Here is a 27,885-nt window from a genome sequence, read left to right on the forward strand (position 1 = left end):
GGTGGGACTGCGCGCCGCCGGGGGCTCCAGTGGCGGCTGGTTCGCTGGCAGCTGCTGCTATTGAGTCCTAGCGGTATGGCCCAGCTGAGCGACGAAGAATGCACGGATTGCCTGACTCTGCGTCAAACTGGCCGGTCGGCTCGTCGATTCACGCAATCAAATCAGGCGTTTCTCTCTCCTCTCGTCCCCCAGCAAGCCCCTTGTCTGCTGCACTCCCAAGGGGGGGGTTTCGTCCGCTGTGGCGCCTGTCCAGGGGCACAATTCACAAAAAAAAAAAAAAAAAAACCGCTGCAGCAGCGCAGCCCGTCTTGGCAAAGGGCCGCAAGCGGTGCGTCTCCGGCCGGATCGCGGAGCACGGACTGGCACGTTTAGCCCAGGCTCGTTGACGACAAGCCCAGAGACAAGAGTCAGAGTCAGGGCTCGGCGCGTGCCTCTTTGTTTTTTTCCCTTTCTTCTCCTTTGTTTTCTCCAAGCCCGCGCTTCGAGTTTAGTGTTCCTTCCTGGGAGGAATCGCTTGATGCAACAAGCGGCGGTTCGTCCACCGCTACTAGATCGGGTAACAACGCCTCCAATGCGCCCTCAATGCGTCTGCACCGGTCAGTATCAGTGTTATCAATCAGTTAATCAACCAATGAATCAAGCAGCCAACGGTCTCGCCGGATTCTGCAGCGTATGCAGCTTGCCTGCTAGCTGCTGTCAGAGCGACTCACCAGCGTCGGCGAATCCCCTCCAAGGCCGCTGATCCGTCCTTCTAGAACAAAATCTGAGACCGCGGAACCAGGGGTCCTCACTTCCGGCAGCCTGTCCAAAAAAAACTCTGCCCTGCTCTGGCGCTCACGTTTTGCGCCGGCAAGCGCCCGGAAAGCCAGACCGGCAAAAAAAAGGGAAAACCAAAAAAAAAATGAAGAAAGGGATTTTTTTTTCGGTTCTTGTCGCCTTGCCTGATCCGTCGGATTGCAGAATTCGCCCTGGTCGTTGGAAGCAAGCCAAGCCGGACCGGAGAGTGTGACTTGTCTGCTTGTTTTTGTGCGCCTTTTTGCACCGGGAGATCACGATGCGCGGGTTTACCCTGCGCGCTTCGCCGTCCGTATTCCGGGCTTGAACAGTGTGTGCTCGTATACAAATAGTACTGAGCACTTGTGCGAGTGCGCGAGTGTATGCTGCTCGTGCTGGCAGCAATAAGACTGTGTGTCTGGATTCGGCAGTTGGCTCGTCGTTGGTACGTGGAAGCACCCTCGCAGCAATCCCCTGGTGCTGTCCTCCTAAGCTGCAGAAAAGGGTGTGGTGATTGGCTCCTTGTGCTTCTTCTCCAATCCTTCTGCCTCTCCTTATCCAAACTCCCTGTCGTCTGGCGTCTGAGGATTCCCCGGATCCAGTGGCGTCGCTGCTTTGCTACCAGTAGCAGCAGAGACGGGATGAAGCGAGGTGATGAATCAAGCCAATGGCAGGCTGAGTATGCTGAAACCAGCTGTCAACAGACTGAGCACAGCTGTTTCAACGGTAAAGACACTGTCCCCGGTCCACGCTGCAGGCTTTCGGTCACAATCTCCAGAGTCGCGTAAGTTATGTGCAGAAACGGCCCTTCAGGCCTTGTGGCTCCTGGCTCTCCTTCAACCTTCGGCAATGCTGGTTCGGTCGTCGCAATAGGCAATACTCTGTGCAAGATGACCCAATCACAGAGAGACCCGCCTCCTTAGTTGTGTCACAGATTGGCTGTCAATCCTCCTGGGTACTGCGAAAAGGGAAAAAAAAAGGATACATGTAAGAAGCGCGACTGGCTCGGCAAGTCTGTGCGTGAGTGCGCGTGAGCGCGTGTATGGATGTAGATACGCTGAGTCTGTGTCGATGCAACGATGCAACAGTCCAAAGTCGCCACCGGTGCCGACTTTCGTATGTCTCCTCGCCTTCCTGTTGATTCTTTTGAAACACACGCCTTCGGCCCGTCAACGCTTGTGTGTGATTGCGGCGTGCTTATGGGCTTGGGGATGCCCTTTGCTTTAAGCGTCCAGCGCACCTCTTTCGGGGCTGGCCTCGCGCTGCCAAATTCACCTCTGGCATATACAGCAAGGCTGCAGCAGACGGGAAATCTGGCCTGGGGCCCCTTCTGACCGAACCAAGCAGCTCCGTGTGGAGTCGTGGGAGGGATTCGTATCTGTTGGTCTCCCCTTAAGCGAGCCTGCGCGAGAGTTTGATCGTCGTCCGGCCGTTATGCGCTTGACAAGCGTGGCAGGTGATGGAGATTAATGCCTGTATATCGGGCCAGGAATAGCAGCGAGCACGGGGTGGTTGACGGTGGCGGGCGACGACGAGGTGCCAGGACGGACGTCACACCGATCTTTGGGCGGCCTGCCGAGTGCTGTTATCACTGACGAGAGAAGCGAGAGGGGAGGGAACAAGTAGATGGGGAAGAAGAGACGAGAAAAAAAAGTTCCCTGATGCCGACCAGGCCGTTTCCCGCATTGAAATGAATGGCCGTCTTATCTCGGCACTTCTTGGCCTCTTTGCTCAGCCCAAGCCCCGTCCTATTTTTTGCGCCGCCCACCCTCCACGCAGCGCTCCCGGAGCTATATCAAATGGCACAATTTCGCTGCATGACAGGGCTGTTTCGCCATCGATGATAGGCTCCAGCACGCTCTCTAGCTACATTGCAGCCTCTCGCCAGTGCTGTGCTATTGGCTGTCTCCATGTACCACTCCATGCAACTCCATGCTGCTTCTGAGACTGCTAATTGCACTACCATTTCTAGGCACTGCGCTATTACTTGTACCATTGCCATTACCAGACACATCTCTCCAGCGCCGGCCATCTCTCTGGCATCACTACTGCCTGGATTGGGCCCTCTCTCTGCCCAGCAGTAAAACCAGACCGTCTTTTTCTTCCTCTTGCTACAACCAATTCGCTGTATTCTGTCCAATCGGCGGAGGTGTGGAGCAAGTCCATGGGCTTTCCCCGCGTTCGTTGGAGCTCTGCTGGAGTCCGTGCTGAAAGGGCTCGAGTTATTTCGCACCTCATGGATCACTTGTTGATTTGCCAAATTGGACAAGGCCCGTGCTACTGCTTCGCGCCTTCGCCCTTTTGGCTGGGCTGCAGCTCCTGGTCCACTGGCTTTGGAGCCCGTGGCTGGCTCTTCTCTTTGGCTGCTGGGATCCCGCGGCTGAATGCGAGTGGGGGAGTTTACTGGAGTTATGGAGCTTGCACACGAGCACGTCTTTCAACCACGCAGTCTTTGTTTACCTACTTGTATGTTCGCGGATTCTTCTCGCAGCTCGAGCTGTATGTGCCGGATTTGCTGCTGGTAGGTGCATGCAGACGGCCAGAGGCGATATCGGGAGCATTCCTGCGGCTTTATCAACAGGCTGTTACCCAATTGACAATCAAAAGTAACACCCAATGTCGGATCCAATTGGCTGCAGATCAGCTCTGCCAAGAGAACTCACCGAGTCGGTGGCCGCGTGACGCCTTGCAAGCCGTCTCACCGTGGCCGATAAGCGTCCTGGCCTTGTCCAACCAACCACAACAACCCCCCGCTGGGTATCAGCTGCTTCCTTTACATACTTTGTTTATGTATCACAAACTAGTGTACTAGCAGGCTGTTTCCAGCTTTGTTCGATCGCTTTCCAGCTGTTCTAGGCGTCGGACTTGTTTCAAGAAAAGGCAGGCCGGAGCGTTAGTGACAATCTGTTGCGGATATCTAGCCGATGATCACATGTGCATGCCGAGAAAAGGACATTTACGGAGCGCGGCCCGGGCTGTCTAGCCCTGAAATCGAGAATCATCCGAGTCGCTAGCCAGCATTAGATTGTCCAACTGGAGTCAATTGCAGAGACTTTGAGACTGACCACGTTGAATCCAGAGTCTGTATCCCATCGCTTTACATAAACAATTTCCACCCGCCATCATCACCGCTCAGTGGCAGGTCCGTGCTTGAGACGCCTCCTTATATAAACATGCAACTTGCACGAACCAGATTTCAGTACCGGTATGGGTTCGACGATGCTAATCTCAACTCAGACTCGGCTGCGCTCCCGGATGCGGAATAAGCCCCGTAGCCCCAATCTGTTCGCGCTGTTGATGCCACCTACTTGTAGGTATGTAGTAGGTATTTTTGATTAGAAGCGGCAACACTATTTCATGCGAAAATAAGATGCACAGACTTTTTTTTTCAGCGCTGAAAATAAGGCAATCTGCGCTTACTTCCCGTTCTCGCTTGCGCGTGTCATGCGAAATAGGCCGATTGCACGGCTGATGAAGTCTGGTGATTGTGAGCGGCAATGCAACGCAATTTCAGATAGTCCATGGATCTATAAAAAGACACATGTCGCTTAAACCGGGTAGGCTTTGTTTCTGACAGGTGGCATTTGCTGCAGGTTTGTTTTATGATACTGGTGGTATTAGCAGATTGATCTTCTTGTATAAGAAAAGGCATCTGGGCTTAATTGCGGTTCTAGCTGCGTGTACATGTAATAAAACTCAATTAAAACAAAATGACAGCTTTCAATGTGTGTGAGATTTCAAGCAGTCTAATTTATCTACACACTTTTACCTTCTTTCCGTTTACAACTGTTGATGAAGAATAAGAGGGCCCTTGTGAGAAATAGGGAGCCAAGCCCATAACGTCGTATTGAGCAACTCCATCCTACCTGGGAATAAGCATCCGTGTAAAGTCAATGGCGCCACATAATCGCATGTACATGACAGCTTCACGTCTCAATGCCTAAACTAGAATTTGTACACCCTAGCTATTCACCACAGATGATTCATTCCCATGCAACTACTGCAATCTCACCTTGTCCAAGCGTGCCAAGTCAAAATCATCTCCTCTTCACACTGTCGTGCAGCCTTCTCTCGACAGTTCTTATCAAGAAGGCGCCATCGACCAAGTCACATGACCTTCTTTCCGCCACTCGGTCCAAGCGGAGCGATAGCAGCACGTGATTCAGCCTTTCCAGCCTCTCGTCGCAGTTTGTCATCGCAGATGCACATCGTCAACTCCAAGGCGGCCCGGATTTTTTCGCTCTCGGTATCGACAGCCACTATTATTCCACGCAAAATATTAGTTGAATCTTATCTGGTGATAGCATCTCCATACTGCGCTCGCTTGTTCATTATTTTTCTCTTTCTGTGAGTCGCCGTCGCCCTCAGGAGAACGTGGCCCCTCCATTTTTCGCTGTGGGACCTCGCCAATTCCCGCTTTCGTTCGCGTGTCCTGGCCTTTGAAAGACATTGACTGATATCTCTCCCTGTCCAGTCGCCGTTTCAGCTCCGAGCGAACCATTTGCACTTGTTATATCCAAAACTCAAGAAAAAAAAAAATCAACGTCGCCTCCTGTTTTTCCTTCTTACCTTTTTTTTTCCCCCGCGCCATCATTCGAACGTTTCGAGCTATACCCCCCCGAACCCCGCGGCTTGCTACTCCTCACATTGGCTCCCGGCTTCCCCAACGTAAAGCGCCTCGAACCCCATCGAGCTCAGCTGCCCATGGACAATTGAGCGGCTCCATATCGATTCGATTGCGCAGCATATCTTCCATTGCACATGCTGTGGCTCGCCTCTCGCCGACCCCATGCGCAAACGCGATATTCGACCTACGTCCCTCGTTTCGAACAGCGCGTCTAGCGGACAGCTACCTTCCGCCACCCGTCCTCTCCGGACTCTTCTCCAACTTTTTCCCAGCACATACTAGACAAACAGATGCCATCTGCTTCTGACTGGCTTGCCACGACAAATCCACCAAACACCTCCCTTCACCGATACTCTCTGTCCTCTAGTCTGAGTCCTCCGTAGAACGGTCCGTCGGCGCGGTTCGTGAAAAGCCGCGGCTCCAAAGCCGGCATCTAAGCGTCAAATACCATTCCTGCGGCATGTACTCACAAAGCCACCAGCAGGGACACAATGCCCGGCTGAATGGAGCGGGGCGGGGGATGCCCAACATGATGTACAATTTTCAGCAACACACACAACATCAGCACCCCGCCCAGCCCCAGCATCACCAAGGCCTGCAGCATGAGCACATCATCCCCAATGCCAATGGATTGGGTCACCATACGTCCTTCACCGCTGGCATCCTCCAGACTTCTGCCACATTCAACTCCAATGCCCTCTCCAATGGGCACGCGACCAACTCAAGGTCTGGCCAGGCCCCGCAGAATGAAATGTGGCAGGAACAATTGCGGCTTCACAAGGAGGCTGAGAGGGCACACGCTGCCATGACCGAACAGCAGCAACCGCACTACTATGCTAGGCTCAAGGCATCAGAAAACAGAGGCATAGGCGGCCCTCCCCCGTCCAACGGCAAAACCCAAGCAGACAGCGAGAACGACCCCGCAGATAGGAGAAGGCCTCTGAACGTGGAGAAGGGCACGACTCGCCAAGACTGGCACAACATGGATATGAGCGGCCAGGGACTTCGAAATCTTGCCCCCGAACTGTTCCGGTACCAGTTCCTCAACGAACTCTACATTGCTTCCAACAAGCTTACGCGCATTCCCAACTCCATTGGAGAGCTGCGCCAGCTCCGACACCTCGATGCCTCCTACAACCAAATCAATGAGCTGCCACCGGAACTGGGCATGTGTACTTTCCTGAAACAGCTGCTCCTCTTCAACAACAACCTCCAGGAACTTCCCTTTGAGCTAGGTTCTCTTCATCAGCTGGAAATGCTCGGCATTGAAGGCAACCCATTAGAGCCCAGCATAAAACAGGAAATCGTGGAAAAGGGCACTAAGAGCCTGATCAATGCGTTAATGGAAGGAGCTCCCAGTATGTTTCTCGCCTTGATTGAAATTCTTGATGCTTTACTTTGGTGATGATTGCTAATCTTATCTTCCTTCCGCAGTTCCCTTACCCCCCACACCGCGCAAAGAAATCATCATCCAGGAGGACGTACCCGAAGCATTAGAGAGGATCAAGGTCTTTTCTTGGAATATTCTATGTGACAAGTACGCGACAACGCAGACCTACGGATACACACCCACTGGGGCCCTGAGCTGGGAGTATCGGAAAAATTGCATCTTGGAGGAGCTCCGGATGCGCGAAGCCGACTTCCTCGCACTCCAAGAGGTTTCTACCGACGCCTTCAAGGAGGACCTCAGCCCAGAGCTGGCGCAAATGGACTACAGGGGCGTGCATTGGCCCAAGTCCCGAGCCAAGACAATGTCTGAAAAGGATGCGCAAACCGTCGACGGCTGCGCAGTCTTTTACAAGCAGAGCAAGTTCATTCTGCTCGACAAGCAGCTAATTGAATTCGCTACGATTGCCATTAACCGACCCGACATGAAGAACCAGCACGATGTGTTTAATCGGGTCATGCCCAAGGACAACATTGCTGTTATTTGCTTCTTTGAGTCCCGGCTGACGGGTGCTCGCATTATCCTAGTCAATGCACATCTGACCTGGGATTCAGCTCTGGCAGATGTCAAGCTGATCCAGACAGGTATTCTCATGGAACATGTGACAAAGCTCGCGGAGAAGTATGCAAGGTGGCCAGCCGTCAAAGACAAGAAGATGATTACATTGCCGAGGTCTGATGACCCTGATGAGCCGCCGCCGCCACCTCAAATCGAACCCGGCCCGAGTCAAGAATATCGATCCAATACCGAGATTCCTCTGTTAGTCTGTGGCGACTTCAACTCAACCAGAGACTCTTCGGTGTGGGAGCTCATGTCTTTGGGCCGTGTGGAGCCAGAACACAAGGAACTCAACAACTTTCACTACGGAAGCTTCACACGCGACGGTATCGACCACCCCTTCAGCTTACGAGACTCCTACGCACCCATACAGAACACACCAGACGAGCTGCCCTTTACTAATTACACTCCTGGATTTGCCGACGTCATTGATTACATCTGGTATTCAGCCAATACGTTGGAGGTTGTTGAACTGCTGGGACCTCCCGACCCGACATATATGAAGCGAATCCCGGCGTTCCCCAACTGGCACTTCCCGGCCGATCACATTCAGATCATGTCTGAGTTCGTCATCAAGAGCCGAAAAGACAAGAAACAGGCATCAGAACGCGAACAGCAGCACTGATCTCTTCTCACTCTACCTCTACCTTTCCGTTTTTACTCTCGTCTCTTCTTTTTTTGTCTTTTCATTTTTGGCTGTTTCAAAGTGGGTGGTGTCGCGTGGATAGAGGGATACAAAGGGTAGGACGAAACCGTTAGTGATTGAACGAATGGAAAACCTCTTATGCCTCAAATCTGGATGTAGTTTTGGGTTTTGTAAATGGAGTCTGCGGAAATCTCGTTACTTTTTTTTTTTAAGTTCTTTTTTTGTGTTTTCGCTCTCTCTCTCTCTCTCTCTCTCTCTCTCTCTTTGTTTGTTTCACATGGACTTCATCGCCGTGGGCTACAGGCCCAGCGAGAATCAAGATGAGAGGAGGGGAAGAAGCGGCCTAAGCCAAGTGCATGTAAACAAATGTATGGTGTAACAAACAAACCAGCGGAAGGGTGGGATTGAAGCGGTGTGTGGTAGGATTTCTGGTAAGGAGTTTATGCTCTTTTCTTTTTTCTCTCTCTTCCTCCTGCATATGTAAAAATATTGGCTTTTTGGCTTTGTTACTATTTCCATGTGTCCCCTTTATCGTATTGTCGTGATTGGTGAAATTCTTTTCCCCCTCTTTTCGTGGGATGATTTTGGGGTTACACAAGAGCGGGCAACCCTGCTACGCGTAGTATTGTTGGGGGCTGATTCCACGAACTTGCGATTTCATTTGATGGTTTGGAATTGTGAGTTGTGTTTATCTGCGGGGAAGAGACGGTGAGGGTGCGTTTGTGACGTGGAAAGTGTGTAATACATGTTTTTTGCGTTTGTTTTGTTGAGGAGTGCGGTTGCTTCCTTCGGGTATTTTGGTGTGAGGGACGGAAAAGGGACGCTGTTTGTGGTGTTTGTACGTTGGAGGTGCGGATATATAAACTGTCGTTTCCCCCGAGGCTAGTCTGTAGATAATTCTCAAACCATTCTTTCTTCATTTCATATCTTGTTCGCTCTACTTCTAAGGTTGATTGCTAGTCATGGGCTATGAAGGATTGCCCGTGGACTATGGGCCGGCTCTTGAGCTGAGCCGATGGCAAGAATGGTGTTTCCCTGTTCCATCCAGTAAGATGCCTTCCTGTTGGTTGTTTTGATTTGATGGTGATGGATAACTGACTGGCTACTTTAGCTTATTGTCGAGGCTAGTGGACGCGGCCAATTGTCTTTGTTATGTCGACTCTCTGGCTGCCAGGTATGTTGAATGAACTTGGATTTTGTCATGTATTGTTGCTGACTTGATAATGTAGACCATCATACGCTTCACGGTGTTGTGGAATGGAACTCTATTGGGCCATCTTGCGCGCAAAGAATGGCTTCGTCTACAGGCTGATGTGTCTGGAGTAGAGACTCGCTCTCCACCAGAAATATTTCAGTGACATGCCTCTAGAGTCTGAGCCCACCTCTTTCTGTATCGACTCTGGAGGTATTCGTCTTGTACCCTTTCTTTTACATCCATAGGACGAGCGCACCTAAAGCCGCGACATACGGGTCGGCATATCTGGTGCGCCAACACATTTGATACAGAAACTCAACCCATCATGCCCAAAGTATGGAAACACCCCTTTGCAAATATTACTGTCGCAACGGCATTTCGCCCATCCGCACGATACTTATACTAGTGCGGCGATTGCCTATTCCATACTATTCCTTCATTCTTTACACTATGGAGACGTCATGCTTGAGAGCATGAAGTCAACCTCTTTACGACCAGGAGCAATCTGGCTTTACAGATTCCAATGCATCATGGGATCTCAGCCTGTGTGGGGCAGCAGCTGGCGAGAATATATCCTCCGTCTCGAAGTACCAGGCTCATGCTTCGGAAATCGAGACTGCTTGGCGCTCTTTGAGCAAAGATCAATGCGCGACATACTTTTATAATGGCGCGACGGAAGAAGAAGCGTCAAGGCAGTCTCTGGACGCGTCTCTAGGGATTGTCTATAACACTGTTCCCGAGCTCAATTTACAAGACGCGTCAGCTCGAGTCTTCTGCTTGACTTACTGAGGGGGCTTTACCCTGCTTTGGCATCTTGCTTACATGGCTACTGGATGCGTCTTACCGACATATTGCTTTTTGATTTACTGAATTCATTTACACATCACGTTGCCTTGGCGCGACTGGCGGACCTTGCCGCTGATGACCAAGTATAGATCACGAATACCTATATCAATATCGCAAAAAAAAAAAAAAAAAAAAAAAAAAAAAGGTTCTGATCAGTACGTCCGAAGTCTGCAGAGAAGATGGTCATTCATCTTTGTGCCTCCTTCAACAATATTGATGCGAATCATACGATGGATATGCTTTAGTCAATCCTCGTCTGCTGATGCATCTACTCAATGTCACGACTACCCCATACGGCCCTTATAACACCATGGGGATATATCTGCGGCTGGCATAGGACTTTCCATATCCTCTTGGAGAGGTGGTTGAGGAGCCACTTGGATTAGTTTACTCATGAGTAACTGTGGTTGAATTGGTTCATGTTACTGAGGTATGTGTTGCGACTTGACTTTCTTTTCTACGAGGCGCGGTATGAGTAATGTACACCATTGGGAGACACTTGGCCTTCCTTCCATCCATTGAATTCCATTTCCACTTCATCCTCTGCTACGACTCATGGTTACTGACGTGTTATTTGCTTCTAGGCTTAAACATGATCCATTCCGCGTCCTCAGCCACAACCAGGGCTGTTTGGACCATTCCCGAGCGAGGCGAAAGATCATGTGCTGTGATCCTCGGCTGCTGCTCTTTTCTTCTGCGACTTTCGGTACGGCTCGGCCAATTGATGGTCAAGACGACGTACCTCCTTCGGCCCCCGCAGTCTGAGCGATTGGTGATCCAACTGCGCAGGACCAATCGATCCGACTGCGGGGGTCGGAGGAGGTACGTCTTTTGTGGCCCCATTGCCGGGCTGACTTTCTCGCCTTCACCCTCTGGAATCGTATGAGTGTGATGCTTGTTAAAATACTAGCGCTTGTTCGCTGGTGTTTGAGAGATCGGGGTCTCGAGCCACAAAGTCGCTTACCGAAGACAGCCTCTTACTATTTTGCTCGCTGAGAGATGTCCCTCTGCACTCTCAGGAAAACGAGCTTACACCTGCGCAGAGGGAAAACAAAAATTGCCATCATGGTGCTCAAGACGACCTCACTATTGGGTAGTGGAAGAATCCATTACAACCAAGAGTGAGGCGTAGTCCCGGACTCTCCGAATATGTGCCACATGAACTTGCGGTTCAAGTAGGTGGCGGCAGAGGGCGAGTCCGGGGCTATATTGAGTATATCGGAGCACTCATTCGGCAACAAAGCGAATCTACTTGCCGCAGCGGATACATACATCAAGATACGGCGGCGGAAAAAGAGTCATGGTACGGGCAGTCCTACGGAACTCCTGCAAAAGATGGCATTCCTTGGGACCAATGGCTGGGGTTTTTTTTTTCGCAAAGCGAAGAAGACCAAGAAACAATTGGAGCCCATAATGGCCATTGCCCGCCTGAAAATCATCCGACAAGAGATGGTATGACGACGCAATCCCTTTCTTGATGTATCGAACCCGCTGTGATGATGTAGCGAACCCGCTGTGATAATGTAGCGAACCCGCTGTGGTGATGTATCGAACTCGCTGTTGGCGGCCTGTTTCTCCATTGATTAAGGCTTGCTGGATTGAGGTATGTATATCCAGATGAGGGATTGGTAGCTGAATTACCAATCCATAAACACATTTTAAGAAAATATTTGGAAAATAGCTTTGATGAAGTCGAAAACTGGGAAAACAACGTTTGTAGCGAATATAAAGAAAGTCATAGCTAAATTGAGGGTCTGCAACTCATGATTTGACCTGGACCGGCCGCATGGGCCTGTACAGGTCGAATCATGAGTGCCAGATCACCAATTTAGCTGTGACTCTCTTTATACTCGGGCATATAAAAACGCGCAAGAGAGATAACAACTTTGAGAGCTGATGGTTGAGATTGTAGCACAAAATAGAAAATAAATGCGGATTCTCACTTGACATGTGTTTACAGGCAAGATGTTCCGCCAGTGCCATGGCAGTGCCCAGACTCTCCCATCTTTGGTCCGGAGCAGCGATTTTCCGTTATCAACACCTCTTGACCTCCTTCCCTCTTCCCTCCTTCCCTGCCTTGATTCTTTTTGCCTTTCCTCTTCATGTTTATTTTCTTTTTTTTCCTTTCGTCTTCATGTTTATTCCCCGCTCCTCCCATTTCTCTCATTACCAGCTCCTCTTTACTGCTTCATAGTCGAGGGCGATGAAAGCTTCAAACCCGCACACTTACAGCCATAATTTTCATTTCATTCTTCAATGCATTATCATGCCCCAATTCCACCAATGTATCCGTCTGTACAGACATCATCGCTGATGCTGCAACACGGTGGCAACCTGTATTCGAAGGTGGAATTCGGCCAGCAAGCCAACATTTATAAAACACTGTTAGTTCAACGCCACCCGCAAGAGGTCCTTTTGCGCGAGCGCTTTCTCCTTGGAAGGGAGCCGCTTCCAAAAGACAGAGTCGAAAAAGGCCTCTGTATTGAGGACCTTGTGCGGGCGCCCAAGGCATACCCTGCGATCCAGAAGCGAAAAGCCGTAGCCATCCACTGTGTTCGAAAGCAGCCAAAGCATTGCCCGATGGAGCTGCTAGCTTTTGCTGCTGTTGACTTTCTCTCCGGACAAGTTTTGATAAACTCGCGCGTTGTGCCGAATATAGGCTGGAACGGTTCCTCTCGCAGCGAGAGCCTCCATGGCTGGAGAGAGGCACGGGCAAATCTCTTCGATTTCATTGACCAAGATACCGTCATTATCGGACACAAAGTTCAGGATGATTTGGAGATACTACGATTGCTTCATAAGCAGATTGTCGATTCGCGAATACTTGCCACGTCTGCCATCTGCACGCCGCCAGCAAAGGGGCACGATTATAAACCGTATTTGGAAAACGTTTGCATGGATTTTCTTGGTATCAAACTCAGACAGGGTACGACTTGTCCTCTGGAAAATGCATTGGCGTCGCGAGAAATTGTGTTGCACTGCATCCGATGGCCAAGAGATCTGGATATCTGGGCCAAGGAGACGAAAGGTAGATTTTGGAGAGAACGGGAAGAGAGGATGCGTAGGAGGTTTGCGAAGAGGACAAAAGCTGTTGGCTTCTCAGCTTTTCATCCTGCTACTCAGAAAAACACCACCTCCATCTGGATAAATGGCAAAAAACTAGAGTTGAGTGATAACGGCCCTCCCGCCGCCTATGACGAGGAATATCAGAGTGGCTATCAGGATGCCTACGAAGCAGGATTCGCAAACGGCTTCAAGGTTGGCTACAAGAGGCGCTATGAACAGGCAACCGTGTCGGAGGATTATGTCGAGATGGAGCAAGCAGCTCCGGCAGCGAAACGACAAAAGACTCATGAGCCAATCCGAGACGCAGACGAACACGAAAATCTAAACCGCGACGGCGAAAACGCGAGCCAAGAGAACAATACCGATACAAGTCAAGCGGCAAAGGCTAGAAGTCTATTGGCGCATTTGATGAAGGATACAAGGATTACGGAAATCATCCAGATGCTGAATCAAGCACAAGGAGAGACGATAATGGAGCGCGAGGCAACCAGCTGTCAAACAGGCAGTACGCATGTTGCTGCCGATTGTTAATGCAAACTTGTTACTATGATGACTACGGATCAAAAGAATTATGTTTGGTGAGGCGGATTCAAGGTGTTGATGAAGATGTGGTTGGCATGTAGCCGCTCCATGGTTCATGGAAAGATTCATTGTTAGGTAGAGATTGCCTCTTTAGGTGTGGCGGACATGGAGTTGTGATATGACGGCGTTTATCTGCAAAAGAAGAACTCGCGATGCATGTAATATTAGCGGTTTATTTGTATCGGGCAGCTGTTCCTGAAGTCATTAAATTGATAGATACCACAGTTTATAATGCAAACGATAAAGATTCCCATCTTGTGCTGTGCCAAAAGGCACACTGAATCGCACTCGCTGCAGAGAATAAGATGACAAAACAGTGGAATCTACATTCGTGCTCATCATCCTACTGGTGGCTCTTTATCTTTATTGTTGCCGTGCATCGGTCATTGATATTGAGCAGGAGCCACGCATTCTTTTCGTGCTCCAGTCCAAAACAAACGCCGAACAGCAATTCATTGCTCCTCACTCTCCCGCTCCATCAGCATCTAGGCCTACAGCAGGACCCAAGCTAGCTAACATTACTACCAAATATCACTATGAACATCTTGTCTGTCGTTTATGAAAGTATCCTAGACACGCACAATGATCTCGCCAAACGAACAACGCACGTCCTTTCCGACGCCTCGCCTCGTCCTAGAGCGACAAAGTGAGATATCGACCGTTTCCATGGAAAGTTTGCCGCCAGAGATGATCGAAATGATCATGGGCTACCTCCCTACCAAGTGCGATCTGAGGAACTTTGCGGCAAGTTCGCCGTACTTTGCTGGCGTCCTCAAAGCCTACAAGGTCCCGATCCTTAAAAGGATCATCAAGGACACTATCCACCCGTCAAACATGGGCATCTGCCTGCTGACCATGGGCATTCTGCAAGTGACTCGCCAAAAAGAGGGAGTTTGGAAGTGCCTGTATGCAATTTCACGGCAGCCGTCGCTGGACACGATCCGTGATGCCGAGACTCTGGGCAACATGCTCGAACTGGCCGTCCACATTCAATACCTGGTCAAGATATACGCCTACGCCAAGCATCCAAGTACTTTCTGGAGACACGCTCTGCAAAGATACTCGGAACGCTGGCCAGACGGCTATATTCCCCTGGACGCCGTGTCCATCTGTCCGTGGACGAAGAAGAGGCTGCACGAGGTAGCGCAGCGCTTGTGTAATATCCGAGACGCAGCTTTTGACGAGTGTTCTGCTACAGAGCCCAGATGTGAGCATGACGAAGAGTCCATGGTTCTGTTCCAGCGCGACATGTTTGCTGCGGAGCTGAAGATGCGGTGCGACAGGGTGTCTGAACTTGGGCATCCCATTCCCGCCTGGATATTTGCAGAGGCCCCCGGAGAAGGCGTGCAAAGCTTCCTCGAGCTCATCTGGTGCTGCAGCGTCCACACCATTGCCAAATGCTGGAACCGCAATGACGGCTTAGTGTGGACGGAAATGAATCGGTCAAGCTGGGCGCTGGGCAGGGCTCTCGGAATCCGCTTCTACATCAGCCTCGCCATGCACATGCCGATCCGAGCGGGCCAGAACGATATTCGAGATATGTGTGACGCAATGCAGGCTTTCTTGACGTACTACCTGTATCCCGACCTATACACTGAGACGTATCAGTGGTTCCTGGAGTTTCGATCTTGTGCGTGGGAGGGCTTGTGGGAACACTCCAAGCAATATTTGCTGCTGATGGACGAGGGAGGCGTGGGGGAACTGGGTATAGGGACGGACCATTTTTGAGTGTTGTTGGCCATTTTTTACATCTTCTTTCTTTGTATGGATATACCTTGAGGTTTTGCATAGCGATGAGCGACTTGTGTGATAAAAGCTAGCTGCTGAGGGCAGCGGTAATACGACTACCATTTTATTGTTTAATCATCTTGTGCGAAACGGCTGTTCTTGTGATGTGTTTATATATTTGGGTGATTGGTATAGCAATATTCGTAACTCATTAATCATTCTAATATCGTCATGTATCAGGCAAGGCAATGTGTGACATCTCGACGCATTCTTCCGTCAACACTGCATGCTGTCACGATCTCCTAGCAGCAGCTTTGTGCGACGACTCGCCTCGTTGGGATTCTCGACTTGGTCCCAATAGTCCTCGCAGCGTTGACGCTCACGTGTCTGTTATTTTCGTATTTCTTGATGCTCATGCGCTGCCCTTTGGGAGTGGGAATACGACTCCTAGTCGGACTGCCACTACTACTAGCAGGAGAGACTGCAGCATGATGGCCATGATTAACGTCAAGGGCCTTGTCACTGCCCATGTTTCTGCCTCCGCCAACACTCCTCTTCGCGGCGGCAACAGTAGCAGCAGCAGCAACAGCAGAATCCTTCTTCATCTGCGCTGACGCTGCTGCTGCAGCTCCTCTTTTAGCCTCTCTCACCACCCCGACGCGACACCCGCTGCGCCTCCGGCAGGTCGCGACGCAGACAAACTTGAGGCCGGGCCGCCAGGGCACGACGACGATGGAGCCGCGGTATTCGGCGCCGAGGATGGAGCCGACGGAGCGGTTGGAGGCGGCCTCGAGGAAGTTGATGCGGGTGGAGGGCGAGGAGGAGTCGATTTGGATGGCGAGGGCGAGGGTGTCGTGGGGAGGGAGGATTTCCTTGTTGGGGGGGGTGGATGGACCATTCGGGGGGGAGGCATTTCTTGTGAGTCTGGAGAATGATGTTGTTTTAGTTTATGGGGGTTGATTAGAGGTTTGGGTGAGGGATACTTCTTTTTGGCATTTGAGGAGGAGGTTTTCGGTGGATTGGGTTTGTGGCTTGGGGGGGAGCATGGTTGAGGCGCGTGTGTTGGGCTGTCTTTTCTTTCTTCTTCTTCAAGATGAAGAAATTGATGATGATGGCTGAGTGAGGTGGAGATTGAGTTGGGAGAAGTGGTGGGTTGGAGATTGGGGAGATGGCATTTGAAGTTGGGCGCTGTTTGTGCCTAATGGTGGTTTGGCATCCTTTGCGTGTATGCATGCAGCATATCTGCAGTGGTAAAAGTGCATTTTCCTTTCCGTCCGGTTCACGCTTGATTACGGGGCAATAGTGGCTATCTTGCGAGCTGAATTGTGAACAGCCCTCGACAGCGTACGCACTATGCTACTACTGACGCTGGCAGATGTTGACGTGGCAGTCTGGTGATTTGCTTTGCTCGTTGTCGAGATGCGCCTCGTTTCCAGATTGCGTTGCTGGCACGCGGTGAGTGGCCCGATCTGGATGCGAGGCTTGGCTGGGCGCTGCGTGATTGGCTGCCCGCATCGGCCTAGCTGGAGACTAAAGGAAGCACGTCAGACCGGTCTGAAGATGTTGATTGGGGTCTAAAAGAGTGGTTGACTAGGGATGAGTCTTGGTTGCTGATTAGTGCTTTGTTAATGATTTGATCATGTGGTACATTGGGTGCCATATGTGTGTTTTGGAGGGGACAGTCCACCTTGTTGTTTTACAAGATACTACTATGTAGAAAGACGGTTGATTGAGATTGTTTACGAGCAACAATCCTCAGACCAGTGTTCGTCTATTGCTGATATTTCCATCAAGTGACTACTTTGAAGCTAAACCCACACAATATACTTATCAAGTACCATTCTCCGAAGAATCGCCCCCGAGAAGATACATATTTACATACGCAGTGATAACGGCTAAGTAAAGACTGCATCACTCCCCCGCCTCCCCGCGGCTTCGCCTGTGTAAACTAATTCCGGATGCTAATGTAGGCTTCAAGCGGCCGCTTATGTCCGAATATAGATGAAGTGACGGAAATATGTCATGATGCACACGAGTCTACTATGAGAGGGCCCATGGAATTACATTAGGAATCGGCAACGGGGCTCGCAAACATCAGATGATTCTCTTTCACATTAGGGAGGCTAAATCATTTGTCAACAGACAGTCTAAGAACGTTTGATATAAGCTTTTGATATATAAAAGGCATTGCAAGTATTGCTGCTTAACTACCCATATTTAGTAGGCAAACTTCTCTCCCACAAGCTCCTCGCTCTTTGCCCAAAGCTTCTCTCCCTGGCTCCAGCTCGTAAACCACGCCTTTGCGTCCTCAAAGATTTGGCAATCACTCAGAAACACACCCCTGCCCTCCCACTCCCCGTCTTCGCCCTTCAATTCCCTGCCCATCTTTGCGAGATCTGCCTCGCTTGCAAGAGGCCTCTTTGTTGGCAGTGTCAGTGCTGGGTCCACAGCAGCCACCAGCGTTGTGCTGGTGCCTTCTTCCTGGTTCTTAAAAACCATACCTCCCTTTTTGAACTTTTCCGTCCTCTGTCTCCATACCTCGGGGTCCATCTCCCGTCCGAGCTCGGTGATGATGGAGCCGGGATGTAAGCCAAGGCTCAAAATGCCATATTTGTTGTATAAGCGCTCGTTGAGGCCGAGGCTGAACAGCACGTTGGCTGTCTTGGACTGTCCGTAGGCTCCCATTGAGATGAAACTGTCAGCCTTGATGACGTCTTGGTCGATGCCCAGCATTTGGGAAAATCGTAAATAGTCTGGCTGCTCGACAAGAGGTATCGTCTCGTTTGCCTTTTCCCAGTTGATATCGCTATAGCGGATGGGGCTAAAGTTGGCGCCCATGGAGGATACGTTGATGACGCGAGTGGCACCCTTTCCAGCGCCGGGCTTTTGCGCCGCCGCAATCAGCTTCCCCATGATGAGGTTTGTAAAGAGAAAGTGGCCGACGTGGTTTGTCGCAAAGTGCCGCTCGATGCCGTCCTCGTTGAGCTGGCGGGTGGGGATGTTCATGATGCCGGCGTTATTGACAAGGATGTCAATGGCGGGCAAGTCAGTCCATCCGTTTAGCGTGGCGGCGGCTGCTCGCGCGCCCCTTTGAGAGCTGAGGTCCAGCTCTAGGATGCGGAACTTTGTGCCGGGATATTCTCTGGCCAAAGTATCGGCGGATTCTTGCAGCTTGGCGGGGGTGCGGCCCGCGAGGATGAGGAGCGCGGCTTTCTGCGAGGCAAAGGCCTGCGCGGTGGCAAAGCCGAGGCCCTTGATGTTGACTCCCGTGATTAAAATCGTCTTGCCTGCGATGGCGGAGGGGAAAGCGGCGGCAACAGTCAGGGCCGTTGTGCGGACGCCAAACTCTGCGTGAGTTGTTGCTGAAGCCATTATGCTGGTATTGAGTCTAGTTTCTGTGCTTTCTATTGAACTCTCCTTTGATCTCTATAAAGAAGCTTCTAAATTCTTTTATTCTTCAAAAATCCAACAAACAGCATCATGATTTATAGGTGGGAGGTGCCGTCTACTTCGTTATTCAAGAGCGGACCTATTGCCGGTAAATCCGTTTCCCACGGCCCCACTTTTGCCGGCGAGCAATGGATCTCGACCGGGGCTCCTACTTTTTTGTATGTTCTCGATGGATGCTTCGTCATACATTCGTTTACTTTCTGATGGACCTGCGACCATGATGGTTTATATCCGCAACAGGTCCGTGATTGGGAATCCTCGCTGTGAGCTAGTCTGGCTTGAGTATGGCGGAGGGAGACGCTTGAAGCAGCTAAACTCTCCACATGGGGACATTGAAGATTAAGTACATATAATCGAGATGGTGGCCTATATAATCTATAGTTGGCCAATACACTTTTTTTTTTTACTCTACATTCATCGTACATTCAGCCCAATAATTCTGCTATTCATCGACTGGCCTAAACACAGCTGTCTAACAAATCATCATGTCGCTCATAGCTCCATACGCAAAAGAACACCAAGATACCAATGGCCCCGGAGACGCCCGTCCTACCGCCCTTGGGATTGTACGAGATCAATCCTTGGATGGCCAGCTTAGGGGAAAGGTTATCCTCGTGACTGGAGGCACCTCTGGCATCGGCTTCGAAACAGTGCGTGCGCTGCATGCCACTGGTGCTGATGTGTACTTCACCGGGCGTGACGCTGAAAAGGGCAAAAAGGCTGAAGCAGAGCTCCGCTGTGACAACAAGCCGGGAAAACTCGAGTACATGGAAATGAGCTTGGACTCTCTCAAGAATATACGAGAGTTTGCTGCCGACTTCTTGGGCCGGACATTGGGCAGGCTTAATATTCTAGTTTGCAACGCTGGTGAGTTACGATTTGTTGCCCCCTATCTTGGGACGTTCCGCGAGACCTTTCTTTTCTCCATGTACTAAGTTTGCATCAAAGGCATCCGTGGATATCCAAAAGGAACAACTGAAGATGGCTTTGAGCTGCATTTTGGAACCAACCACCTCGGGCATTTTGCTCTTTTCCAAGCCCTCAAAGATGCTTTACTCGCATCGAGCACGCCATCTTTCCACTCTCGAGTCGTCTGCCTCTCAGCGTCAGGCCACCGCCAGTCGGGCATCCGTTTCGACGACGTCAACTTTGACCGCCAGGATGAGTACCAGCCGCTACTCGCATACGCGCAATCTAAAACAGCAAACATTTACATGGCATTCGAGATGGAAAAGCGCTACGGCGCCAGCGGCCTGCACGGCCTGGCGGCCCATCCGGGAGGCATCAGCGGCACGAGGCTCAACAGAATGACGCCCGAGTCGGAGCTCAATGCCCTGACTGGGGATCCGCTTGTCGCGCAAAGGATGAAGAGTGCTGAGCAGGGCGCTGCCACGACGGTGTGGGCGGCGATATCGCGCGAGTGGGAAGGCAAAGGTGGTGTGTTTCTGGAGGATTGTCAGGAGAGCGAGTTGTGGAGGGGAGATGCGACGGTTCTTGCGCCGGGACATGCGGCGCATATTCACGATGGGGAGAGTGCGGCGCGTCTTTGGGATGTAAGCTTGGGGATGATTGGGTTGAGTGCGGAGAATTGAGATGGGGGTCGCTGAGATTACTGTACTTTGGCTATGGCTATGAGCGTAATATATAAGAAGAAATGTTAAAGTAAACGCTGCCAGGGGTGTGTCTATCTTGAAGTTTAGTTGGTTCGTAAGCGGTTTAAAAGAGATTTACATTACTGAGATGCCATACATCACATTACCAGTACCATCATTTTCCAGGACAATAAGAAGAGCAAGCCTCTTGTTCACCTGGTAATTCTTTTTTTTAATACGAAACTATGCATATTTCTATTCTCGAGCCAGAGCCATACCAGAGAAAAGAGCGGCCAAGCATCTATAGATTGTAGATGTAATAACTTCATGTCTAGATAAAAAGATGAACAGACTGGCTTTATTAATTTACTTTCTCTAATTCCTTCAAAGTGGTTGTGATCCCTTGCTCTAATTCCTTCATGCGATGTATTGTGAATTCCTTCTGGCTGGCATGCGCTGGCAAAGGAAATTCGTAAGATATTACAAAGAGCAATTATAGCACTTTCTTTTCCTTCTTTAGTTGCCACTAGCTGTAATAAAGCTGCTAGTAGGTTTGTAAAATATTCGAACAAGTTTGTCATGGCTGTTGTAATAGTGAGTTGGAGTTATTAAGAAGAGGAAGAGTGCTCAAGCTGGAAGAGATTCTAGGTTTGTGAGAGGTATCAAACTACGTGTAAATCCGTAATACTACACCTCCTCCCAAGGGCTCCCCTTTATATACTTGGAATCTGCGGCACTTTTCCATCCACCCAGCCAGCGGAGCGGAGCAGAGACAAAACACACAGCTTAGCTATACGGCACTATGACTCTCGATTACTGTAAATCGAATCTACCTCAAACGGAAACTCAAATAACAGATAGTTACAATGGCACCTCCGTCCGAACAAACTTTACTCGTCACCGGCGCCAACGGCTTCATAGCCCAGCATATCGTCAAGCAAGCCCTAGACAGGATACAACGTCCGAGGAACAGTGCGATCTACCGAACTAGCAGACAAGGTCCACAGCACGTTATCCGACTACGGCTCTCAATTTTCAGTCGTCTGCGACTTATGAAAAAGAACTCTACCGATTCGTTTGAGCAGTTTTGCAGGCGGAGAAGAAGTAAAACCTGTGCTGGGAGTAACAGAGGATAGCAATTTTTGACCATGCTTCAAACGGCTATAGTCAAATCAGCATTGATATTCATTTGCAGGAGTGGTATATTCTATCGTGTACTATATCTAATGGAGAGAGGTCTGTGTGCTATATACTCTAATACAAAACATGACATGCATCATGAATCCTTGTATTACCCTCTAATGCAACAAGATGTCGTATCCATCCTCGGTGTTAATGCGCACTTCGTCCATTCCAAACCCGTACTTTCGGCGGATAAGCTCAAAGATGATCAAGCCGGCGCTTGTGCTCGGAACCTGCCGAATCGTGTTCCACCAGAATCCGCGATACAGCCACTTCCCCAGACTCAGTCTTTCCGCCGAAGCCTCGGCCGTACAAGCAGCAAAAGTCTCCTGATAGGCGTGATAGTAAGCCCGCAGCATCCTCCATCGGCGCTGAGGCGTATCTGGATTGGCAGCGCGGGATGCGCGCAGCCGGGCGGCTTTCTCGTCGACTTCTTCCAGATGGTCCCAGTGCTTCACCTGAAAGTGCGTGAGGGGGTGGAGCAGAAGCTGCTGAGTGAAGGATGCGCTTATGCCGGCGGCAAGGAGGAACGCGGGCTCAATAGCGTAGTGCGGTCGAATCAGCTGAATGCCACCATCCGTAGGCTTGTCCGCAGGCCGTTTTGTCGCCAGAAGATCGACAATGTTCTCCTCCAAGCCTCCGTAGTACCATGCCACGAAGCGATAATACGACTGGGCTTTGATATACTCGAATGTGCTGAAAAAGATGGCGCATCCCAGGCTGTCCTTGACGAACGACACACCCCATCCGGCAAAGATGCCCCGCAGCCCGATTTCCCTCAGCTTCTCGGCGCTAAACGTCCACATGCTTCGAGGCCGGTTGCTGCCGTCGCTGGGCATCATATCGCGGTGATCGTATCGTGCCTGCAGTGCGTCCAGTGGAGCGGCCAAGACACTCTGTAGTCCGCCCGCCAGGAAGCCAGCCGCAAAGGTGGCCTGCGGAGGAGGCGGCGGATACACCCTCTTGGCAGCCTTGGAGCTCCCCTCGTGCAGGTGGCCCAAGATGTGCAGATAGCCCGTGTACAGCACGGCGTTGACGCCAATGTTGGCAATCAGCGGCGGCATGATCTGGTGCGGCACAATGCCCCAGCCTTCATGCCTGATGGCCGACGTCAACACGCCCGGCGTTGTGCTGCGCATCCACAGCCACGTCTGCCGCAGCGCCGCAACCAGCTTCGTCGGCGAGGCATCTTCTGCGACGGCCTGCATCAGCCGCTTTGTCTGCTGGTGGTGTATCGTCCGGGCATACGCCAGATAGTCGACCCTCGTGCGGAAGAAGGACTTTGCGGGCGCGCGGAAGTAAAAGGCAACGAGCTGCGCGCTGAGAGCCCTCACTCCGGCCGCTGAAGCTGCGGTCGCGGCATTGTTTCGCGGGTGGCGATCGGGGAGCTCGACGCCGGGCGGGATCACGGGGAGGACGCCGGTGGTGGAGTCTGGCAGATCCAGCGAGGGAGCATTAGAGCGGCCGGAGATCATGGCTTGCGGCTCATTGTGGGTGCGCGAGAGCTCGTGTCGGAGGTTTAAACGCTGCGCAGCTTGGGCATGAGAGGATATGAGTTGTTGTTGTAGTTGAGAGAAGAGGAAAAGATGTCGACGCCTAATATCGGCAACTAGATGTCGGATCTTGCTGACTAAGACGACCCCGATCTAGTCAGATCGATCTCTCTCCACACACCCGATTGCCCGAGATACTTTCAACTTACAAGCCATAAGAAGAATTATTCCATTCACTCGAATCTTACAATTAATCATGTATTTTCATCTATTCTTCACCCTTGTTGAGTCACTCGATAAACGCCTGGGCTCGAGTGACATCCTCCGGCAGCTTCGTCCACCTGCTCTTATACACCCGGCCATTTTTCAATACTGCAAGAATGTTCTTCTCCGGCTCATCTAGAATTGTAACATCCTCCAGCGGATTCCCACTCAGCACCAAAACATCTGCGGCAAATCCCTCTTTGATCTGGCCCAAGAAGTTCTCCTGCTTCAGCATCCTCGCCGCATTCACGGTGGCCCCCTGGAGAATCTTCTTTGCACTTAGAGCTTGTGCTCGAATGCCGAATTCTTTGCTCTGCTCGGCCCACAGAGGCCTGAGGAGGTCGGAGCCGTGGCAGATGGTGACCCCAGCCTCGTCTGCCAAGCGCAGAGATTGCAGTCCTTGTTCCAGCACCTGGCGATTCTTCTCGCGGTTTGCAGGAGGGAGGAAGCCGGCATACTTGTCAGAGCCCATGGCGTGGTAGGTGACAAGAGTGGGAGTAAACCACACGTCGTTCTTGGCCATGTATTCTGCCGTCTCTTTGTCAATCAGATTGCCGTGCTCGATGCCCTTGACGCCGTTGTCGACAGCGTGCCTGATCGCCCGAGGCGTGTAAGCATGAGCAGTCACATATGTATTGTAAGTATCTGCAACTTCAGTAATCGCCCGGATCTCAGCAGCAGTGAACTGGATGTGGTCAATCCTATCTGTGGGAGACGCAACACCGCCGCTTGCCATGATCTTGATGAAATCTGCCCCCCGTGCGAATCTGCTCTCGGGCAGCATGTATCGCGGCTGGGACGCCGTCGACGATGGTAGAAAGAGAAGTTGTGGCTCCGCAGCAGCTCTCATGCGCAGATCGCGAATCGCCGTGGCCTCCAGTCTGCGAGAGTGCCCTATTGGCGATGAATAGCCGCGGCCCATGGAATACATCGTCTGCTATGGCCTCTTTGAGAGCCAGCGTTGCACCGCCGGTGTCTCTCATCGTAGTGAAGCCCCGGTAGAGGACTTGAGCGGCCATGTATGGCTGGCGTAGTAGAGATACCGCAGCATCGGCGTGATTCGCAGCCGCTGCAAGACCCTCCTCTCCAGGCACGGAAGATAGATGGGCATGGCAGTCGATGAGCCCAGGGCAGAGATATTTGCCTGCCATGTCTATCACGATGGTGTCGCTAGAGCATAGCTGCGCGCTATTACTGCCGTCAATTTCTTGGATGAGTCCATTTGATATCCTGACATTCTGGTTTGGAATAATTTGCCCATTTGCTGCATCCACCACATTCGCATTTTTGAATATATATGTCTTTGGAGGAGGGAGTTTCCACGGCTTGATGAGATCCGGCTCAGAAGGTGCATCTGTGGCGCCGTGTTTCGAAGCGCGCGGCTGATGCTTTGGCTGGCTCGTAGCAACAATGCTACGTAAAGTCATTGTGAGCTTCGTCTCTTGATAAATAGCGATAAAGATGTCAGAAATTGTATCATGTGTAAAATCTAACGAGAGACTAATATGGGTAGTAGATGATGTTGCGCAAAAGGCAAGGTGAGGGGCTGGTTCGGAGCGCAGGGATCTGGATAATAACGCGGGGAGATGAAAATAGCGTCGATGGTAGACTATGCTTCATTTTATTGACTATTTCTTCCTCTGACATTTTATAAGGACTTGTTAGTTTGCAATCATAACAATCGCATGCGGCGTGTCAAAAAATGGGCCGCATTTGTACACGTTGAACCACTAGAATAGTATACGCCGGCATCGACCGTCCGTCTCCTATGGCGACTCAATGCTTGTCTCCGGCTAAATGAGTAAGCAATATTTAATCTCGTTCTTGGTTAACCCATCGATATTTAGCCAGTTGGGTGTTTACAATTGCATGTTGAACTTGTGTATTCATTTATTTAATGATTGAAATACATTCGGGTGAACATGTCCGCTCCGCCCAGCTATTCAAAAGTCCTTGTCTTATATACAAGCATGAATCGTACTCATGTTATATCAAACCTAACGACAAGTACACCCATTACTGTTCTCGCAATCATTTGATTTTGTACCACTGATGATTTATTGATCTCTGCTATACTATTTTATCTACTTGTGCCTATCCAACGCTCGTATGATCTGAGGCCCCTTAATCCGCCTCTCAACATCTTCATCTACCATCCTAGCAACTATGTCCCCAACAGCCACATCACCAGAATCGTCCAAATCCACCGTGGACTCTTTTGCAGCCTCTTGAACAATCTTATACCACCGGTTCATCGCTTCTGCTGCCGCAAAAGTCTCCGGCCCTCCGCCTCTTATGCGGGAAATATGCCATACCAAAGGCGGCGACTGTAACTCTGGGAGGGGGATCATGCCCAAGACAAAGAGCGTGACGACTCCGAGAGCAAAGATATCAGCCGCGGCTCCACGCTCACCATTGTTTGCGTATTCAGGGGGAATGTACCATGGCGATCCTGCAGTGTGTACATGTCCATTGGACGACCATCCAAAATCAATAAGAACTGGTCCCCTTTGCTTAGAGTAGAGGATATTCGCTGGCTTTATGTCATCATGCGTGATACCCTTACTATGAATGAAATTGAGGGCATCGGTGATATCATGGAGCACCCTTTTTGCATCCAAACTGTTCAGCGTGCAATAGGGGTTTCTTCCACGTTCGCGATAACCTTGTAAACTAGGCGCGTTTACATGCTCCATATATAGCGACAGCAATCTTGCGTCAAAGCCCAAAACAGTTGCAATGGCGGGCTAGAGTAGAGTTAGCATTGAATACCAATGAATGATGGATTTGTAACATCAACTCACATGTTGGTTTACTTTGAAATGATTCCTCACTTCATTCAACCAATGTTTACCAACAGCAGAGATATTTACCCCTTGCTTTGAAATAGGATCGTAATCCAGCTTGCTTCGCCATACTTTGACTGCTATTGACCGATCTGGAAAACTCGAGTGGTGTGCTTTGAAAACAATCGAGTTCCTTTGAACTGATATATCATCCTTGCGGGTAATTGTATAATCTTCTTCTTGAGTGGCACTGGCTATCTTTACAGTATCGCCAAGCCGAAGATGTTCCAGCGGATGACATATACCTGACAGGAGGCTCGTGTCTGGCCTGTCCGTGTTTGAAATTGTCTTGACGGCAATCAGCTCGTTGGCTGGCGGTGGAGGTGGCTGTGCTGTTGTTTGGATGATGGTGGTAGCATTGGACTCGTCAGTCGTCTCCTGTAATTTTGCCCTCTTAACATTCTGCGGGTCGAGCTGAGATGAAGATGCTTCAAGCGCCCTTTTCTTAACTCTCATTGTCTGATTGGCTGGCTCTGCGACAGAAACATAGCCGCGTGGGAAGATGGTAATATCGAACAGATGCTCATTCCATGCAGAAACACGGTACGAAGAATTGAGAGGGACTTTTCCGAGAGGGTCAAGTTTCAATGGTTCATTCCGGCTGGAGAGCGGAAGCGGTCTGATGGCAATCGGCTCCGCGGCGGATGATTGGGTCATGTTGCATAAGAGTATAAAGTCGCTGCTCGGATCGAACATCAAGTCGAGACAGATAACTTTGCCTCGACTGGTACGGCGAGTACGCCTCTGGTCCGTTGGCGATGCAGCAATCTGCACACTGTAACCAACGTCGTGTTGCGATTGCACAAGAGTTAGTTCGCCAGCGGCATGGGGGACATGTCTTCCGGACATGCCAAGTGCTTGAGCATTGATATTAACCACGGTATTCATATTGAATTTAAGAGTGGCTCTTCTAATGCATTGCCGGTATGGCGGTTGAATGGCCACCTGCTTCTTGTCACTGCCTTTATCATTGGCGATGTTGTTGTCCGGCTTTGTTGCCTTTTTGCTCTCTTTATTTGCAGCGCTCTGCTCTGGCCGAGAGTCCAATTCCTTCTTGGATTTGACCATGACATTCAGCTCGGCCGAAGCGATGGGATTTGTGGCCCTGGACGAGGACACCCCTTCGAATTGAGGATTCGTTTGCTTGACAATCGCTTCGAATTCGCTCGCCGAAAGAGGGTTGGTAGTATTGGATGGTGGAATATATCTTGACTGAGTAGCGCACTCTTTATTATGGTCGATGTTTGCTCTCAATTCGGAAGCGGTAAAGGGATTGGTATCATTGGAAGACTGGATGTTTGTTATTGGAGTGTTGCACTCCTCGTTGTGTGTTGTGCTCGCGTTTATTTCGCTAGTAGTCAAAGGATTGGTGCTTTGGGCAGACGATTGAACTATCTTTGACTGAGTGTTGCACCAGCCATTATGTTCAGCATTTGCTTTCAATTCAGAAGAGGTGAAGGGGTTGGTATGCTGGGATGCTCCCTGGCTGTTCTCGCTAGGTGCTTGCTGATTGGCTTGCTCCATTGATGCTGTCGAATGTGATTTTGGATGGAATAAAGAACTCGACACTACTTGAACCTTTGTAGGCA

General features: G+C 50.6%; 10 protein-coding genes across 10 annotated transcripts; 5 read left to right on the top strand and 5 right to left on the bottom strand.

Moving 5' to 3' along the window:
- The first annotated feature begins 4,718 nt into the window (after nucleotides 1-4,718).
- On the top strand, nucleotides 4,719-8,968 carry TrAtP1_010824 (uncharacterized protein). Its single transcript, XM_014092266.2, has 3 exons — nucleotides 4,719-5,121; nucleotides 5,249-6,759; nucleotides 6,836-8,968. Exons 2-3 carry the CDS (start codon nucleotides 5,862-5,864, stop codon nucleotides 8,029-8,031), a joined length of 2,094 nt encoding a protein of 697 aa, XP_013947741.2. The 5' UTR covers nucleotides 4,719-5,121; nucleotides 5,249-5,861; the 3' UTR covers nucleotides 8,032-8,968.
- A 108-nt stretch (nucleotides 8,969-9,076) lies between these two features.
- On the top strand, nucleotides 9,077-10,858 carry TrAtP1_010825 (uncharacterized protein; the record flags this gene model as incomplete). Its single annotated transcript, XM_066114867.1, has 3 exons — nucleotides 9,077-9,099; nucleotides 9,164-9,226; nucleotides 10,678-10,858. 3 exons carry the CDS (start codon nucleotides 9,077-9,079, stop codon nucleotides 10,856-10,858), a joined length of 267 nt encoding a protein of 88 aa, XP_065970964.1.
- Nucleotides 10,859-12,223: 1,365 nt separating this feature from the next.
- On the top strand, nucleotides 12,224-13,961 carry TrAtP1_010826 (uncharacterized protein). The gene has a single exon (XM_014092268.2). The coding sequence runs from the start codon at nucleotides 12,350-12,352 to the stop codon at nucleotides 13,688-13,690; it is 1,341 nt and encodes a 446-aa protein (XP_013947743.2). The 5' UTR covers nucleotides 12,224-12,349; the 3' UTR covers nucleotides 13,691-13,961.
- Nucleotides 13,962-14,323: 362 nt separating this feature from the next.
- Nucleotides 14,324-15,469, top strand: TrAtP1_010827 (uncharacterized protein; the record flags this gene model as incomplete). The annotated part of the gene is made up of 1 exon (XM_014092269.2): nucleotides 14,324-15,469. One exon carries the CDS (start codon nucleotides 14,324-14,326, stop codon nucleotides 15,467-15,469), a length of 1,146 nt encoding a protein of 381 aa, XP_013947744.2.
- A 302-nt stretch (nucleotides 15,470-15,771) lies between these two features.
- Nucleotides 15,772-16,984, bottom strand: TrAtP1_010828 (uncharacterized protein; the record flags this gene model as incomplete). Its single annotated transcript, XM_066114868.1, has 2 exons — nucleotides 15,772-16,393; nucleotides 16,833-16,984. 2 exons carry the CDS (start codon nucleotides 16,982-16,984, stop codon nucleotides 15,772-15,774), a joined length of 774 nt encoding a protein of 257 aa, XP_065970965.1.
- Nucleotides 16,985-17,686: 702 nt separating this feature from the next.
- On the bottom strand, nucleotides 17,687-18,841 carry TrAtP1_010829 (uncharacterized protein; the record flags this gene model as incomplete). The annotated part of the gene is made up of 1 exon (XM_014092271.2): nucleotides 17,687-18,841. One exon carries the CDS (start codon nucleotides 18,839-18,841, stop codon nucleotides 17,687-17,689), a length of 1,155 nt encoding a protein of 384 aa, XP_013947746.2.
- A 483-nt stretch (nucleotides 18,842-19,324) lies between these two features.
- On the top strand, nucleotides 19,325-20,598 carry TrAtP1_010830 (uncharacterized protein). Its single transcript, XM_014092272.2, has 2 exons — nucleotides 19,325-19,786; nucleotides 19,868-20,598. The coding sequence occupies exons 1-2, from the start codon at nucleotides 19,405-19,407 to the stop codon at nucleotides 20,509-20,511; spliced, it is 1,026 nt and encodes a 341-aa protein (XP_013947747.2). The 5' UTR covers nucleotides 19,325-19,404; the 3' UTR covers nucleotides 20,512-20,598.
- Nucleotides 20,599-21,629: 1,031 nt separating this feature from the next.
- On the bottom strand, nucleotides 21,630-23,253 carry TrAtP1_010831 (uncharacterized protein). Its single transcript, XM_014092273.2, has one exon. It carries the CDS (start codon nucleotides 23,166-23,168, stop codon nucleotides 21,810-21,812), a length of 1,359 nt encoding a protein of 452 aa, XP_013947748.2. The 5' UTR covers nucleotides 23,169-23,253; the 3' UTR covers nucleotides 21,630-21,809.
- A 188-nt stretch (nucleotides 23,254-23,441) lies between these two features.
- Nucleotides 23,442-24,981, bottom strand: TrAtP1_010832 (uncharacterized protein). The gene has a single exon (XM_014092274.2). It carries the CDS (start codon nucleotides 24,379-24,381, stop codon nucleotides 23,476-23,478), a length of 906 nt encoding a protein of 301 aa, XP_013947749.2. The 5' UTR covers nucleotides 24,382-24,981; the 3' UTR covers nucleotides 23,442-23,475.
- A 553-nt stretch (nucleotides 24,982-25,534) lies between these two features.
- Nucleotides 25,535-27,820, bottom strand: TrAtP1_010833 (uncharacterized protein; the record flags this gene model as incomplete). Its single annotated transcript, XM_014092275.2, has 2 exons — nucleotides 25,535-26,197; nucleotides 26,255-27,820. 2 exons carry the CDS (start codon nucleotides 27,818-27,820, stop codon nucleotides 25,535-25,537), a joined length of 2,229 nt encoding a protein of 742 aa, XP_013947750.2.
- Between the last annotated feature and the right edge of the window lie 65 nt (nucleotides 27,821-27,885).

Source organism: Trichoderma atroviride, chromosome 6, assembly GCF_020647795.1.
Source record: "Trichoderma atroviride chromosome 6, complete sequence".
NCBI lineage: Eukaryota > Fungi > Ascomycota > Sordariomycetes > Hypocreales > Hypocreaceae > Trichoderma > Trichoderma atroviride.